General features: G+C 38.6%; 1 protein-coding gene across 1 annotated transcript in view; it reads left to right on the top strand.

Moving 5' to 3' along the window:
• Tek (TEK receptor tyrosine kinase) overlaps window positions 1-7,945 on the top strand; it is a 69,298-nt gene extending 61,353 nt beyond the window's left edge. Inside the window, exons 17-18 of the mRNA XM_032893354.1 lie at window positions 6,138-6,237; window positions 6,999-7,945. Of these exons, the coding sequence (XP_032749245.1) occupies window positions 6,138-6,237; window positions 6,999-7,073 (175 nt within the window). The 3' untranslated portion in view covers window positions 7,074-7,945. The remainder of the gene's footprint in view (window positions 1-6,137; window positions 6,238-6,998) is intronic.
• The last annotated feature ends 10,041 nt before the right edge of the window (window positions 7,946-17,986 follow it).

A 17,986-nucleotide genomic window follows, 5' to 3' on the forward strand; every position in this document is an offset into this window, starting at 1 on the left:
ATAAAAATGGAATTTTATAAAACAAGAATCTTTGAGGAAAGGCCAAAATGAGATAAATCCTGAAATGAAAATGTCAATTATTCAGATGACAGCTCAGAGGAGAGCCCTGCCAATAGGTTGGATCAAGTGGAAGAAAGACTGTCGGGTTGTGACAAGGTAGAGAACTGGACTCACCCAATCAAAAACAGCTCAGTTTAAAAACAAACAAACCTACAAAACCAACAGCCAAGGAATAGAACCTATGGGATATATGGAACACTGTAAAGAGACCAAACTGACTAAACCATTGGAATAAGAAGGTAGTGAAGGGACCCAACTCGAAGGCACAGAAAATGCTTTTTAACATAATCAAAGATGAACGTTTACAAAGTCTAAGAAAAAGATGCCTATCATTGTGCAAAAAAAAAAAAAAATCATGTAGAACACCAAATAGACAAAACTAAGAAGGAATCCACCCATGTCATATAATAGTCAAAACATTAAATGCACAGAACAAAGGGGAAAAGCCACTGAAAACAGCAAAAAAGAAGATCAATCCACATGTACAGATAGGCTTGTCAGAATAACAGCCATTTTTTCCCATGGAGACTATGAAAGCCAGAAGGAATGGGACGGATATTCTACAAGTTACAAAAGATTCCAGATCCCAGCAGAGACTACTACAGCAGGCAAAACTCTTAGTCAAAATTGAAATAGAAAGAAAAACTTTCCATGCTAAAAATATTTAAAGAATTTATGACTAATCTCTACAGAGTATATTAAAAGGAATACTTAGGTCTGAAAAATGTTAAATCAAAGAGGTATAATAAAACACCAGAAAAGCCTCAAGATAACAGGAATTAATAAACATTGTTTAATAATAATTAATATTATCAGTATCAATTCCCTCAATAAAAAACACAGAGTTACAGATGTGTATATAAACAGAATCTAGGGCTGGAATATGGGTCAGATGTTAAAGAAAAAGACTCAAAACAAAAAGAAAATAGAATCCATCATTTTGCTGTATTCAAGAAACAAATCTCACCACCAACAATAAATACCACCATAGAGTAAAAGGATGAAAAAGAATTTCAAGCAAATATAACTAAGAAATCGTTCTTATCCTAATACAGCAACATACTATTCAAACCAGCTTAGCTCTGAGCAGGACATTTCACACTCACTAAAGCAGTGGTTTTCAACCTTTGTAATGCTGCAACCCTTCAGTACAGTCCCTCATGTTGAGGTGACCCCAATTATAAAATTATTTACGCTGCTACTTCATAACTGCCATTTTACTGCTGGTATAAATATGTAAATATCTGTGCTTTCTGATAATCTTAGGTGACCCCTGTGAGGGGTTGGTTCAACTCCCAAAAGGGTCATGACTCACAGGTTGAGAACTACTGCATCAAAGAAAAACCTACAAAAGGATATGTCCTAAACATACACACATCAAACACAGACGCACCTGATCTCATAAAAGAAATACTACCGGATCTTAACACCATTGATTAACCACAACACAATGATACTGGGTTATTTCAATACTCTACTGCTATCAATAGACAGATTTTCAGATCTAACATTTGTCTTCAGAAATTCTGAAAATAAGACATCCTAAGTCAAATGGTGTAGGCGCTGCACAAGTTAGGTCAAGGCCATGATTGAACAGTAAAAAATAAGGCAGGGACAAAGCTTTTGTAAGGCAGGAGAGAAGGAGAAGGAAGGAGAGTCAAGATGGAGATGGAGAAGGATGACCAAGATCTGGGTGGTCTTGAGTGGCCAAGGTAGCTGGGATGGATTTCTGTAGGCAAATTTATCTTATCTAGGAGGGCGGTTTACATTCTTATCAACAGGTTGTGAGTTTATTGTGTGGATGTATTGTGGATGAGAATTTAACAGATAAATCTCATTGTTGGGTTACAGTTTGATGAGTCTTGATTTTAACGGGTTGTTGAGAGTTTATACCATACCTATTAGGGGGGCAAATGTTAGGAATGTACACAGAGCAGTGCAGAGAGTTATGAGAGGATAGCTGCCTCTGGGACCAGGGGCTGGATGCTATAATTGTGAGCAGAGTCCACAGTAAAAGAGCTGTGCTCGAGATAGGCAGTCTCTGTATGAAACTGGCATGGCAGCAACCTGCCTTGGGAACTAGATGGGTAGAGAGATAGTTGCCAGTGTCAGAGAGTACTTGGGGGTCGCATGGAGCTGCTGAGATAAATTGGCTCTCGTTCCAATGGCTGGCTGGAGCTGGAGATAGGAAGAGCCAGGTACATCCGGGAACTGTTCCACACTTCTTTTTTGAGTCCAGTGGATACCTACAGAACATTCCACTAAAACACTAAAGAATACACATTCTTCTCAGCGGCCCATGGAACTTTCTGGAAATGCTACCACATATTAGAACACAAAGCAAGTCTCACTAAATACAGGAAAACTGAAATCACATCCTGCACTAGCACTAGCAAGAGAAACAATAGCAGAGAAGAGAAAGCCTCTTCAAAGGTGCTGGCAAACTGGTAAGTCCTATGTAGAAGGATTGAACTAGATGCTTACCTTTGACCCTGCACTAAACTCAACTCTAAATGAATTAACCGACTTCAACAGAAGACCTGACACCGTTATAGAAGAAAAGTAGGAAATACATTTGAGTTTGTAGGTACAGGAAAGGGCTTTCTGAGCTTTCTGAGTTCAGGACTGCAAGCATTAGGATAAACAACTGATAACTAGGATGTCATAGAGCTAAAATCCTTCTGTACAGAAAAGGACACTACATTTGAGTGAAGAGCTAGCCCAAAGAATGAGAAAAAAAATCTCAACCAGCTACACATCTGACAAAGGGTTAGTTAGCATCTAGAAGATATAAAGAAAGGAAACACCAAGAATAAAAAAATACCCAATTAAAATTTGGAGTATGGAACTAAACAGCATTTTTTTCCTTTTTTTTTAATCTTTATTAACTTGAGTATTTCTTATTTACATTTCGATTGTTATTCCCCTTCCCGGTTTCCCAGCCAACATCCCCCTAACCCCTCTCCCTCCCTTTCTATATGGGCTTCCCCTCCCCATCCTCCCCCCATTACCATCCTCCCCACAACAATCACATTCACTGGGGGTTCAGTCTTGGCAGGACCAAGGGCTTCCCCTTCCACTGGTGCTCTTACTAGGCTATTCATTGCTACCTATGAGGTTGGAGTCCAGGGTCAGTCCATGTATAGTCTTTGGGTAGTGGCTTAGTCCCTGGAAGCTCTGGTTGCTTGGCATTGTTGTACATATGGGGTCTTGAGCCCCTTCAAGCTCTTCCAGTCCTTTCTCTGATTCCTTCAACAGTGGTCCCGTTTTTAGTTCAGTGGTTTGCTGCTGGCATTCGCCTATGTATTTGCTGTATTCTGGCTATGTCTCTCAGGAGAGATCTACATCCGGTTCCTGTCGGCCTGTACTTCTTTGCTTTATCCATCTTATCTATAAACAGAGCATTTTTAAGAGGTGAAACACAAATGGCTGAGAAATAATTTTTTTTTAATGTTCGGCATCCTTAGATATAGGGAGATGCAAATAAAAACTACTGTGAGAGTTCATCCTACTGTAGAGTCCTAATGTGATCTAGCCAAATGATGACGAATGCCAATGTGGATGTGGCAAAAGCAAGACACTAATTCACTGCTGATGGGAGTACAAAGTGGTGAAGGTTCCTAAAAGAGCAAATCATTGATCTACCACACAATTCATCTCTACTGCATTTGATAAAATCCTGCTATAGCGAAACTTGTTCATCCATGTTCATTCTTGCTCTATTCACAATGGGAACACAGCATATACCAATAAACCGATGAATCTATAATAAAAATGTATTCATACATGTATGCACTGGAATAATAATCAGATGTTCAGAAAATAAATCATCAAAATCCCAGTGAAATGGATATAACTAAAATCAATCATTCTTAGTGAGGAAACCCTAGCCCAGAAAAAGAAATGCCCCATATTTGTTCTCATTTGTGAATGCTGGCTTTGAATATTCTTGTTTGTGTCTTTCAATTGGAATACACACAGAAGTCAGAAAATTAGCTAGGAGGTATGGGGGAGTTGGGTCTTCAAGAGGGAAGAGAAAACATTGGGAGGCTTTCAAGAGAAGGAAAATAGGACACAGATATAAAGGGGAAAGGGAAGTAATAGAATTGGAAAAGTTAAATGGTGTGAAAGATAGAAGGCAGGGTAAAGGAGGCAACACAGGGAGAGAAATTAATATTAAAGACCTTCTGAAGATATGAAAAACTACTAGTGTAGAAGCTTCCTAAAATTTAAACATATTCATATATAGAGTTTAAATAGAGTTGCCCTAAAATGGTGTGATCTTTCCCCTACTAGACATTACAGGTAACAAATACAAAGCCCAACGCTAGGAAAGAGTTGTCTCTTTTAGAGTTGTTTGCCAGTGAGGTCCCAAGGCCCCTCCAGACAATACAGGATACAGTCATTGTACTGGGTTGCTCTTCAGGACTTGACGGTAAGAGCTGTTGCTGAAGAGATCAGATGTTTCAGTCACAGATCATGGAAAAATCAACTGGTATTGACTGGCTAGCTTTCATGGTGATAAAATATACTACATATACTGCCAGAGAAGAAAAGTAATCGCCAATCTTACCTTGCTGTGGGCCCTGCAAGCTACAATAACAATTAGTGTGCAAGACGTGTCCATGGTTGCAATAAGTGGCATGAAGATCACAGTAGTACCCGACTCCTTTATGCCTGGATATTAGTTAGGTCCACTCCGCAAGATGGAACCCATACGGAAAACCATTATTTGGACAAAGACCTGTAGCTACACAGCTCTGTAAGCTAGGCCTAGGAGAGAACTTACTATTACTCTGCTAAAGGAACGTAGTATTAAACCAATTGCTCATTGGTAAACCCATAGATTAATATATCACTCAAATGTTGTTAGAGAAAAGTTGCTTCCTCAGTAGATGATAATTAACTTGGAGACCCACGAACTGACCAAGGTGCACAGAAAAAGACTATGGAGTGCTCAGCCCTAAATGAGATATCTTTATCATCCTCCTAAGTCTTTGGAGATCATTATGGAAAGGGGGGCAAGTGATTCTAAGGACCAGAGGCAGTGGATGTCTATAAGGAAATTTTATTTTGGAAACAGCAAGGAAATTACACATATGAACTCAAAGCAGTTGGGACAGTATGCATAAGACCAGCATAGGCTCAAGCTTGACAAAACCCCAGCATTAAAGGAAAGGTAGACATGGAGTTCCACCCCCCAGATGAAAAACTATTAGTAAAAGATACTTTCCAGAAGAGGTAGAGATCTTAAGGGTGTGAGCTCTGGTAGGTTGAACGTTCTCCAGTGGATGGTTACAGAACTAAGAGTAAAGAGGCAGTAATAACTGGACTTAGCAGGTTTCAAAGATAATAAGGACAATAAGTTGGATATGGGAATAGATCTTGGAGGAGTTGAAATGGGTGAATATGATAAAAATACAATGTATGCAATTCTCAAAAGAATTCACATATACATTTATAATTAAAATAAATATAATTATATTTAAGTATATTGTATATATTATATATTAATTGTACAATCATAATCGTATATTCAAACATATAAATTTCTCACTGTTCTGAAATCTGGGAAGTCCAGGATCAAAGTCCCAACAGAATTGGTACCTGTGAGCTGTTTTCTTGTTCTTAGAATGTCAATAATTGGTCCATTGCACCTGGTTAAAGATGCCATTTGTTTTTAGTGTCAGGACTTCTAAATGTCCCACCTCTGTGAAGTACACATATGGGCATTCCTTAAGGGGAACTAATGTTTTAGAGAGGTAGTATTCCAAAAGAAACGCTGCTATAAACAGGAAACTCAGTTCATTCTGCATGGTTATAATAGTTGAGATCAAAGTTCTAAAAGAGTGGCAACAAGCCTGCACTATACCTACAAATGAAGAAAGGGGATGTGGGTTTGAAGGACGAGAGGAAGGTACTTTGGAAACTTTCTAGGTGGAGTACATATATTTTATGCCCGACAGTGTCGCATTGGTGACTAATTTTGTTTTTCCTTCTGCCTTACGCTTCATTCCTATGGTATACCAGGCCTAAAGCACACTCAGAGTTAATCCTTGCACTCTTTGTGTTCAAAGGTATGATCTAATGAGACAATGCTGGAGGGAGAAGCCTTATGAGAGACCATCATTTGCCCAGATACTGGTGTCCTTAAACAGGATGCTGGAAGAACGAAAGGTAAGCATAATTTGATGCAGGTCCTCTTTCCCTGGGAATCTGTGATGTGCTCAAGGTGATCACTAAAATATCATTGATACAACTCAACAAGTTATTCTAAGAACAGGCTTAAGGGATTTTGGGAGCATAGTGGATATGGTCCCCAACTTTGAGAACTTAGGGAAAAATAAGATTTCTATATAAGACACAGTCACTCATACATACAATAAAATGTAACCTGCACGTTATCTCAGAGAGCTGGAAGCAATCTTATTCATGCGGCCTGTCCCTTTAAATTTATAGATGAAGAAACAAAGAGGTTAAGGGCTTTGGCCAAGAATACGCAGACAACAAAATCTGGCCTATAGTTTACTATTTGGAGGTTATTAAAGTCTATTGAAACATTTTTTAAAAGTAGCTGCCTGAATCAATTTAGGGGTCAACAGGCAAATAAATCTAGATTAGCAAGGTTATCCATGTAGGGAGAGGGGAAGAATAACTGTGGCCTGGGGAAGGAGCCTACACTAGTTGACCTTTTTATAAGCGGCCAATGAGGTACCAAGGGAGGTTAGAAATGAAGGCCAGGGCGTGTAGGGAATTTTATTTAGAAGTTCAGGGATGACATTCAGAAGGAAACAAAAACACTGTCACATACAGAGAGAGTGAGTGAAAACAAAAGGTATCACCCCAGCTATGAAAGGTAAGGAAGCCAGGACATTAACCGAGCTGCTTCTGGAAGAGACAGAAGCAATGTGCTGTATTCTAATCCTTTCTCATTTCAGACATACGTGAACACCACACTTTATGAGAAGTTTACCTACGCAGGAATTGACTGTTCTGCTGAAGAAGCAGCCTAGGGCAGAATCCTTCCTGCATGATTGCCATTTCTCTTCACTGGCCCGAGCGCGCCTTGACGCCTGTTCTAAGCAAGCAACCCACTGCCAAGAGATGTGATATAGAAGTGTATATATTGTGCTATGTGTTTGGGACCCTCATCATATAGCTCTCATGGATCTGTAGTGTGTTCTGACTCTAATATGACTGTATATACTGTTTGGAGTAAGAATGTGCTAGGATCAGAATGCCTGCTTGTGGTTTCATATAATATATTTTTCTAAAAACATGGATTGCCCAGGAAGGTGTGAGTACAAATACTGTAATGCAGAACTTGTTGTTGTCTTAGATGTTTTTGATATTTTCCTTCATAACTGAACGTTATAAAAGTGTTTTGCTGTTTATACATAAGATACTGTTCATTAACCATTCCCTTGACAGCACAGGAAGAAAAGCGAGGGAACTGTACGAATTGTGTTAGAATGTGGGTTACTACACAAGAGCAGCAGGGAAGAGGCTCTCTCAATTCTGCTCCTCACCTACAGAAGACAGTTTGTCCTGTGTTTCTACAGCATCCAAATCATTCCAAAATGTTAACATCTAAAAACTTTCTGAGAGATATAAAGTCAAAAAACAAATTGGTGGGACTTACATTTTGTTTCTCTAGTAATCTGTTGTATATTTTAAGAAGTAAAACTAGGAATTTAGGAGCAACGTGTGACATTTGTGACATGGAGTTACCATCCCCACATGTATCGCACACTGTCATATTCCCACATGTATCGCACAGTGTAAAAGTTTGTAGTTTTGATCACTTGTGAATTTATTGTTGATGCGGTAGACACCCACTGCAATGGTTCCTCCTGTAGGTGAATAAATGTCTTGTCTACCCACATTCTGTCCAGGAGTGTATCTCATAAAAATAGACGAAGATGTCTTAAGATGCATGGAGTTGGTGAGTACCTACCCACGGCAGGAAAGCAAGGAACACAAGACTGGTAAGCTCTGTAGCTCTACCTCTTAATTCATTGTCTTACCTCAGGGGAGCAGACTTCCAACTGCATCCACTCAGCCCTAGTTTCACTCATAGGAGAGAAAGAAGTTGAACACAGCAGGCATCAAAGACCCCAGCAACTTTCTCCAGCATAGTAGATGTTCACGTGGTAGCTGTTGAGAATCCCTGTGGTTTTCCTCAGTACCAACCTCAGTTGACAGAATAATGCCAACAGTACACATACACACACAAATACACACACACACACACACACACCACACGGGATGAAACAGAAAAGGGCTACACCAGACCTTTATTTTTGCTTTCAACTTTTTGTAGGTTTTTAGACAAAAGTCTTCTAAGAAAGAAAAAAAATTATCTCATAGAAAAATGTTACACAGAAGGGAGTTGTTGCAACAGAATGTAGATTATAATAAATTCAAAGCCGTGTTTCATTCTATAAGCTTATAGAAATTCAATAGTTTTACATGGCCTAGCTTCATCATAGTGCGCACGTGTGGTCTCATCCTTGGACCTGACCTAGAATGAATGTTTATCTTGATCATTAATGTTTTCCAAGCCTGTTTTCTCTTTCCAGTGCAAAGGTTTACAGAGCTCTATTTCCAGCTTTTATTCTACAGGGGGTTTGAGATTACTTATATCAATTTAGAAGTTCTATAAAATCATTATCAGGAATTATGAAATCTTCAATTCATCTGTACAGCATTACTACAAGAACATATATCTTCATATTGATTCTGCAGAAAATCTGCCCAGTAGGGTTGGTACACATCCAGGAAATCATTAAGCTATTTAATAGTGCGTATCCACAGTGAGAAGAAATCCTGGACAACGTCTCTGGGGCCTTTGGCTTTCACAGTGCAACCACTGCAGCCATGCAAAAGGGTGGGGCATCACCAGAAAACTCACGCACTCGCCATAGCCTTTTCTTGATGGCGTCTGTCAGAAGCACAAGCCAAGGACTTCAAAATAGCTATTATGAGTATGTTCAAGGACCTTAAAGAGGATATGAATAAACCTTTTAATGAAATCTGTGAAAACACAAACAGTGGAATAAAACGATGAACAGTTCAAGGCATGAAAGTAGAAGTGAAAGCACTAAAGAAAACTCAAATTGAGATAAAAATGGAAATAAAAATTTGAGGAGGTCAACAAAAACCTCAGAGGAAAGCTTTACCAACACAAGAGATGGAAGAATTTCAGGCGCTGAAGACAAGAGAAATGAAATGGATACCTTAGTCAAAGAAAATGTTAAATCTAAAACATCTAGGCCCCAAACACTCAGGAAATACGAGACATTATGAAAAGACCTAATATACAAATAATAGGAATATAAGAAAGAAAAAAACACTGGTCAAGGTCCAGAAAATATTTTCAGCAAAATCACAGAATAAAATTTTTCTAACTTGAAGAAGGGGGTGCCTATCAAGGTACAAGAAGCATGCAGGACACAAAATAATCTGGACCTGAAAAGAAATTCCCCATGACACAGACTAATCAAAACATTCAACATGGAGAACAAAGGAAGAACTATTAAAAACTGCAAGGGAAAAGACCAAGTGGCGTATGAAGGCAGACCTAGAATAACACCTGCATTCTCAATGGAGACTCCACAAGCCAGGAGGCCCTGGATAGATGCTCTACAAACTTTAAGAGACCACAGATGCCAGCCCAGACTACCATAACAGCAGTACTTTTTAGTCAAAATAGACTGAGAAAGAAAAAAATTCATTAAATGAAAATTTAAGCAATTTCTATCAATCCAACTCCATAGAAGGCACTAACTAGACAGAAAACTTCACCCTAAAGAGGCTAACCACAACCCATGAAAATATAATGAATAAATAAACTCAGACAAGAAAAAAAGAGGGTGAAAAAGACCCACACTGTAACAAAATAATAAGAATCAACGGACTGTTCATTGATACTCTCAGCATCAGTGGTCTCAATTTCCAAACAAGATAGGCTAACAAATTTAATTTAAAAGCAGGATCCGTCCTTCTGCTGCATCCAAGAAGCAAACCTTAATATCAAGAATAAACATCATCTCAGGATAAAAAGTTTGGTCCAAGCAAAGGGATCAAGGAAGCAAATCACTGAGACCATTTTAATACCTGACAAGAAAGTCTTCAAACCAAAATTAATTAGAAGAGATAGAAGAGATACTCAAAGGAAATATACACAAAGAGCATACTGTGATCTAAACATTTATGTCCACCAGTGCAGGACATAAATGGGGGGAGGGCAATAAGGGGGATGTATAGGGGAATACCCATATGGGAGAGGGGAAGGGGAGGGAATGGGGGCCTATGGACAGGAAACCAGGAAGGGGAATAATCTTTGAAATGTAAGTAAAGAAATATATAATAAAAAATTAAAAAATTCCTGATGCAATAACTATTAGTATGTTACATAGAAACCAAAATATCAGCAGTCTTTTCTAGTTATAATTTGTAAACCTGATTATTCTGCTGTATTCTTATTCTGTCTAAAATGGCTTAGTTATGATGGAAGAAAACATCCATTAATGTTTACCAAAACCTGATATGTTTAAAATAAATAAATCTTAATAGACTCTTGTTAGGGAACCCCTATCGCCCCTCCAAAAAAAAGAAAGAAAAGAAAAGGAGAGACAGTAACAGACAGCAAGGAAATCCAGTGAATCATAAGGATATAATTTAAAAATCTGCAATCCACCAAACTGTGATACCTAGAATGAATGGAAAAATTGCTTTATATACTACCTGCTGAGGTTAAATTAAGACCAGATAAGCAATTTAAAGAGACCTATAACTAGATGGTTGGTACAACAGGAAATGAAGTCAGCATATTAAAGCAACAGCTGCAACCCCATGTCCACTGCAGAATTGTTCAAAATGACCATGGGATGGAATCGACATAAGTGTCAGTCAATGGATAAAGAATACGTACTGCATACTGAGATGCTATTCGGATTTTACAAGAAGGAAATTCTATCATTTGTGACAGGATGAACAAACCTGGAAAACAAAAATGACGATAGGTTAAGTACAACAGATACACACAATCACATGGTCTATTTTATATGTGATACATTAAAAGTCAAATTCAAACACATGGAAAGTACTGGGGAGGTTGGATAGACTGGTGAAAATGGAATCAGAAAGTTTCAAGTAGGCAGGAAAATCTCCTGCAGAGAGTCTGTCTGACACCACTATCATTACAGGGAAAAACATACAACACACTTACTAAGGCAGTATATTTAATATAAGTGTTATCACAATAAAAATGATAAACATAAAAAGTAACTTAAATGATCTTTACCTGGCCATTCCACAATGTGTGTGTGTGTGTGTGTGTGTGTGTGTGTGTGTGTGTGTGTGTGTGTGTGTGTGTGTACATGTACTTCATGGTATAGACTTAAATATATAGAACTTATATTTTTCAGTTTAAATTTTAATGGGTCTAAATCTATTTAGATTTCTTTTGCTTTTGACCTAACTGCTCTGGAGACATTCTTGCTGACTCTTAGATTGCTGGTCTATGGAAGTTGAGTGAGAGCAAGGATAACCTGAAAACTGAAGACATGGCCTTTAGGCTTTGTATATGATTTTAGAATGCATGGTTAGATGGCTTTGTTTTGCTTTGCTTTATCCCATATAGTTGGACTTTCCTGATTATGTATTATTTATGCCCTTGTGATCTTCCCAACAAGGACATGATAAGAGAGAGGGTAAGAAGTTCTGCAGTGGTATTTAAAAGGCACTCGGTTATCTGACAAAGCTGCCAGAAATACACACTGGAGAAGACAGCCTCTTCAACAAGTGGTGCTGAGGAAAGTGGATGTCCACTTATAGAAGAATGAAGTTAGATATGTATGTATCTACAACCATACACAAAAATCAACTCCAAGTGTGTCAAAGACTTAATGTGCATGAAACCCCAAACACTGAAACTGCTAGAAAAAAACATAGGTAGTGCCCTAAAAGGTATGGATAGAGGAAAAGCCTTTTTGACTAGGAGGACTCCATTCACTCAGGAATTAATGTTAACTGACAAATGGGAACTCATAAAATTACAAATTTCTGTATAGTAAAGGAAATATCAACTGAAGAATCTATTGGTGTGACAGAATCTTTGCCTGTTATACATTCACTAGAAGATTAATATCCACTATATACATAGAACTTAAAAAAACAAAAAACAAAACCAAAGAATCAAGAAAGTAAGTTTTTTTTAAAAAATGGGTCAGATCTAAACAGATCATTTTTAAAATAATAAAAACAGCTTTAAAAATTACCTTTAAAGTATTCATCATCCTACCGGAGAGAGGAATAATCATTCTTCCCTTGAGAAAAGATCCCTGGTAGGTTGTCCAAGTGGCCAGCCTGAAACAAATACACACATGAGCAACTGTAGACTCAGCAAGTTGTGCATATGCATGCATGCATGTGTGTATATATACAACAAAAAGAAGAGGTCATAAATTTGGGAGATTAGGGTCGCAATACTAGCTATAATGAGTAGATCAGCAGTGAACATGGTTGAGCAAGTGTTGCTGCAATAGAATGAAGTGCAAGCCCTTTGAGTACATGCCCAAGAGTGGTATAGTTTGAGAGGTCACCCTTTCCAGAGGACCAGATAGGTTGCCTGCAGACCTTCTCTGCTTTCTCTGTTCCCCACACAAAATCTCCTCCCTCACACACACCCAGAGCTCCAAGAGAACACTAGCTCCAGTCTTCCTTCCCCTCCCAAATGCCTTATGTGAATCCCACAAACCATCCCTTCATAGCGTCTCTCTTCCAGGTCCCAAACTCAGGCAGACACCCCCTGTTCAGTCACAGGGTATACTTGCCAGAAGACCAGTTAGGTAGCCTGCAAACCTACCCTGCTCTCTCTATTTTCCCTGAGGTCCAATCCCTCAGGCTGGACCCATGTGCTGCCTCCCCAACCATCACCCTTGCAGTGTCCGCGCTTTCTGTAGATCTCACAGATCATCCCCTCCTGGACTCCAAAAAATCAGCATCTTAGACCTATAATCACTCCAAAATCACATGTCTAGATGCCAGCATAAGAATCCAGCTAATGGGGCTGGAGAGATGGCACTGACTGCTCTTCCAGAGGTCCTGAGTTCAATTCCCAGCAATCATATAATGGGATCAAAAAGAACACAATTAATAATAGTCAGGGCAATATATCACCACTGGAGCCTAGCTAAACTAACACAACAGGCCCTGTGTGTTCCATTAGCTGATGAATAAAATAAAGGTCTTAAAAGCAACTATATAAATATGATAGAAGTCCTAAAAGAAAGAAATTAATAAATTCTTAAAGAAAGCTAGGACTGGGGTTGGGGATTTAGCTCAGTGGTAGAGCGCTTGCCTAGCTAGCGCAAGGCCCTGGGTTCGATCCCCAGCTAGGACTATTCAAACAAACAATTGGAAGAAATGAATAAATTCCCTAAAAAAGCCAAGAAAAAACCGAACAGTTAAAGGAAACAAATGAAGTGATTCAAGATCTGAAAATGAAATAGAAGCATTAAGGAAATCACACGCTTACAGAATTCTGTATATTAAAATTTTAGGAATCCAAACAGGAATTGCAAGCTTCACCAACAGAATACAAGTAATGGAAAAAAGAACTTCAGGCACTGAAGATAAAATACAAGAAATGGATGCATGGGTCAGAGAAAATGATAAAGCTAACCAATTTTGGACACAAAACATCCAGGAAATCTGGGACACTACGAAAAACACCAAACTGAAGAAGAATAGGAATAGAAGAATTCCAACTCAAAGACCCAGAAGATGTTTTTGACACAATCATAGAAAAAGTTCCTAACTGGAGGAGATAAGATGTCTATAAAAGTACAAGAAGCTTACAGAACACCAAATAGGTTGGACCAGAAAAGAAAGTTTCCTCAACACATAATAATCAAAACATTAAACATACAGACTATTAAAGCTGCGAGGGATAAAGATTAAGTTACATAAAAAGGCAAACCTATTAGAAATTCCCCATGCCTCCATGGATCCTCTAAGAGACAGAAGGGCCTGGTCAGATGGCTGCAAACTCTAAGACCACTAACGCCAGCCCAGACTACTGCACTCAGGAAAAATTTCAATCATCGAAGATGGAGAAAGTACAATATTCTATGATAAAGTCAAATTTAAACAATACGTATCTAGAAATCAAGCTCCAAAGCTCCAATCTAAGAAGGAAGGAAACCTCCAAGCTAAGGAGTTAACTACACCTTAGCTTGATAAGATAAAACAGATAATTTCACATCAGCAAAACCAAAAATAAGTGTGAAAACACATACGCATACACACACACACACACACACACACACACACTAACACAACCACCACCACCAAAATAGCAGGAATCAATAATCATTGGTTATTAATATCTCTCAATATCAATAGTTTCAATTCTCCAATAAAAAAGACACAGACTAACAGAATGAATGAGAAAATAGGATCCATTTTTCTGCTGCATCCAAGGAAAACACACTTGAAATCAAGGATAGACGTTACCTCAGGGTAAAAGGTGGAAAAAAGATATTCCAAGCAAACGTTCCTAAGAATCAAGTGTGCATAGTCAATTTAATATCTAACAAAATAGACTTCAAAAGAGATGAGGAAGGACACTTCATACTCATTTAAAAATAAAACTACCAATATGACATTTCAATTCTCAACATCCATGCCCCAAATATAGGAACATCCACTTTTGTAAAAGAAACACTACGACAGCATATATCACATATCTACCTTACACACTGATGATGGGAGACTTGAATATCTCACTCTCACACGTCAACTAGACAAAAACTAGACAGAAACTGGAGATAACATGTTATAAAACGAATGGATCTTTTAAAAAAAGGATTTACAGAACAGTCCACCCAAACACAAAATAATATATCTTCTAACCAGAACCCAATGAAACTTTCTCCTAAATTGACCACATACTTGGACACAAAGCAAATATCAACAGATACAGCAAAATCGAAATAACTCCCTGCATTCGTTCAGACTATCATGGATTAACTGGATGTCAACATCAACAGAAAACATAGAGAGCTTACAAACTTATGGAAGCAAAACAGCTCTCTACTGAATGAAAAAATGGGTCAAGACAAAAATAAAGAACAAAATTCTCCAATGGAAAAAGAAAGCGTCTTCAACTAATGGTGCTGGTCAGACCGAATGTTTGTATGTAGAAGAATGCAAATAGATCCATACTTATCACCCTACACAAAACTCAAAGTGGAACAAAGACTTCAACATAAAGTCAGTTACATTGAACCCGATAGAAGAGAAAGTGAGGACTAGCTTTGCCTCGAACACATTGGCACAGGAGACAATTTCTGACCCAAACATGGGTAATGTGCGCACTAAGGTGACGATAAATAGGCCTTCATAAAACCTTCTGTCAGGCAAAGGCAAAGCATCAATTGGACAAAAGGGCAGCCCAGAGTGGGAAAAGATCTTTACCAACTCTGTGGAGGCATAGAGAGAAAACTTCCAGGCAGGATCAAGGAAGGACTGGTGACAGGTGCAAGCAGGGGCTGGAATGCCGCCCTTGAGAAGAAAACGTTTTTCTCATTTGGCCTTAAACTATGTTCTGCTGTGTCCTTGTTTCCGTGGAAGCCGCGCTCATGCTCTCCTGGTTATGGCGAGTATATTTTGATAATAGGAAGAGGGGTGATTTGGTATAGGAATATTTTAAGAAGCCTTTGCTTATTCTTATTTCTTTCTTATTCTTAGCCTTATTTCTTAGTTTTGCCTCAGTTGTTCCTGGTATTGTGGGAATAATGATCTTATGGCATCTTACCAAAATGGAAATTGTAGTAATGCATATTCATATCTATATAAGGATTAATAAAGCTTGCAACTGCCTTTGCTCTGCATCCCCAGTGTCCTGGTTATTTGCAACCGTACCCAGGGCCCCCAACGCACTAGACGTTGACACAACTGCACATCTGATAGAGAACTAATATACAAAATATATAAAGAACTTAATAAACTATGTATCAAAAACCCAAATAATCCAATTAAAAATGGAGTACAGATCTAATTTTCAACAGAAGAATCTCAGCTGTCTGAGAAACAGAAAAATGTTGAACATCTTTAGTCATAAGGGAAATGCAAATCAAAACTACTTTGAGATATCATCCTATACTTGTCAGAATGGCTAGGATCAATAATACAAACGACAGCTTATGATGGCAAGGATATGGAGCAATGGGTACACTCCTCCATTGCTGATGGTAGTACAAACTTATACATCCACTTTGGAAACCATAGGGCAGTTCCTGAGAAAATTTGGAATCAATTTACCTCAAGACCCATCTGGACGGCTTAGGCATATACCCAAAGGGACACTCCACTCTACCACAAGGACACCTGCTCAACTATGTTCATTGTGGCTATACTCATAAAAGCCAGAAACTGGAAACCACCTATGTGACCCTCAACAGAAGAATGGATAAAGAAAATGCAGTACATTTACACCATGGGCCACAGCTGTTAAAAAAGCATCGAAAATTTTTAGACAAATGGATGGAACAAGAACCAGATCCAGAAAGACAAATGAGGTATGTATTCATTTATACGTAGATATTAATCATTAAGTAAATGATAACTAAGCTACAATAAGTAAACCCAGAGAGGTTAGGTAAAGAGGACGACTCTGGGAGGGGTCACATGGGTCCCCTGTGGGTGGATTGGAGATGAGTCCAGACAGAGCAGGAGTGATCAGGTGGAGGGGATAGGATGGAGGGAGAGATTATGGTGAGAGACGGCTAGAATTTTGGAGAGGGGGACACTTGGGCGGGTAGTGTGAAATCTAGTGCAGTTGGAACTTCCTGGAACCTATGAGGATGACCCTAGTGAGGACTCCTCCTAGTAATGGAAGATGGGGGTTGAGGGTAGATCCTGGGGAAGAGGGGAGGTGGGGGACCCAGGAGAAGCAGAGAGAGAGAAAAAACTGCAGTGGGGATGTACTGCACGAGAGGAATCTATTTTAAATAGATATACATAACAAATGGATGAATGAGTGAATGAGTGGTACAGCTGGATCGGGGGTAGATCTATTCCCAGCGTAGCGAGGAGCTGCTACACTAATTTCCATAGTGACGGTACACGTTGGCCGTCCACCAGCATGTATCATGCGTCACCATGGAGTATCATGATGAGTGTTCCCCTTACTTCACATCCTCGCCAGCTGTCACTTGTGTTATTGACTCTGGCCATTCTGACTCGTATAACATGAAATTACAAAGTCATTTTGATTTGTGTTCCCCTTAATGACTAAGGATGTTGAATTTTTTATACACTGATTATAATGTTTAATAAATGAACAAAAGAAATATATAAAAGAAACACAAAATTAATGTTTTCTACATTATAATAGGAATCTGCAAATAAAATTACATGAAATCTAATTTAACATTATCAATTCGTGAAATTGCAGCACAGAATTAACCCATCAGTATACTATATAAAATGGCTGAAGTGAATGTAATGATTTTAATGATGAAAATTTTTAGTCATCTTTCTTCCTTTCATTGAATATTATTTAAATTACATGCTATATAGATTCAAATTTTATAAACAGTAATTGGAATTGGGTTGCAATTATATATTTTTATTTTATTTTATTTACTTATCCACTTTACATCCTATTCACTGGCCCCCTCCCAGTCATGACCGTCCATTATCCTTCCTCCATCCCCTTCCCCTTCTCCTCTGAGCAGGTAGGGAGCCCTTAGGTATCCCCCTACCCTGGTACATCAAATCTCTGTGAGGCTAGGTGCATTCTCTCCCACTGAGGCCAGACAAGGCAGCTCAGCTAGAAGACTATATCCAAGGGACAGCCACCAGCTTTTGGGATATCCCCAGATCCATTTGCTCAGGACCCACATGAACATCA

This window comes from Rattus rattus, chromosome 1, assembly GCF_011064425.1.
Source record: "Rattus rattus isolate New Zealand chromosome 1, Rrattus_CSIRO_v1, whole genome shotgun sequence".
NCBI classification, from domain to species: domain Eukaryota; kingdom Metazoa; phylum Chordata; class Mammalia; order Rodentia; family Muridae; genus Rattus; species Rattus rattus.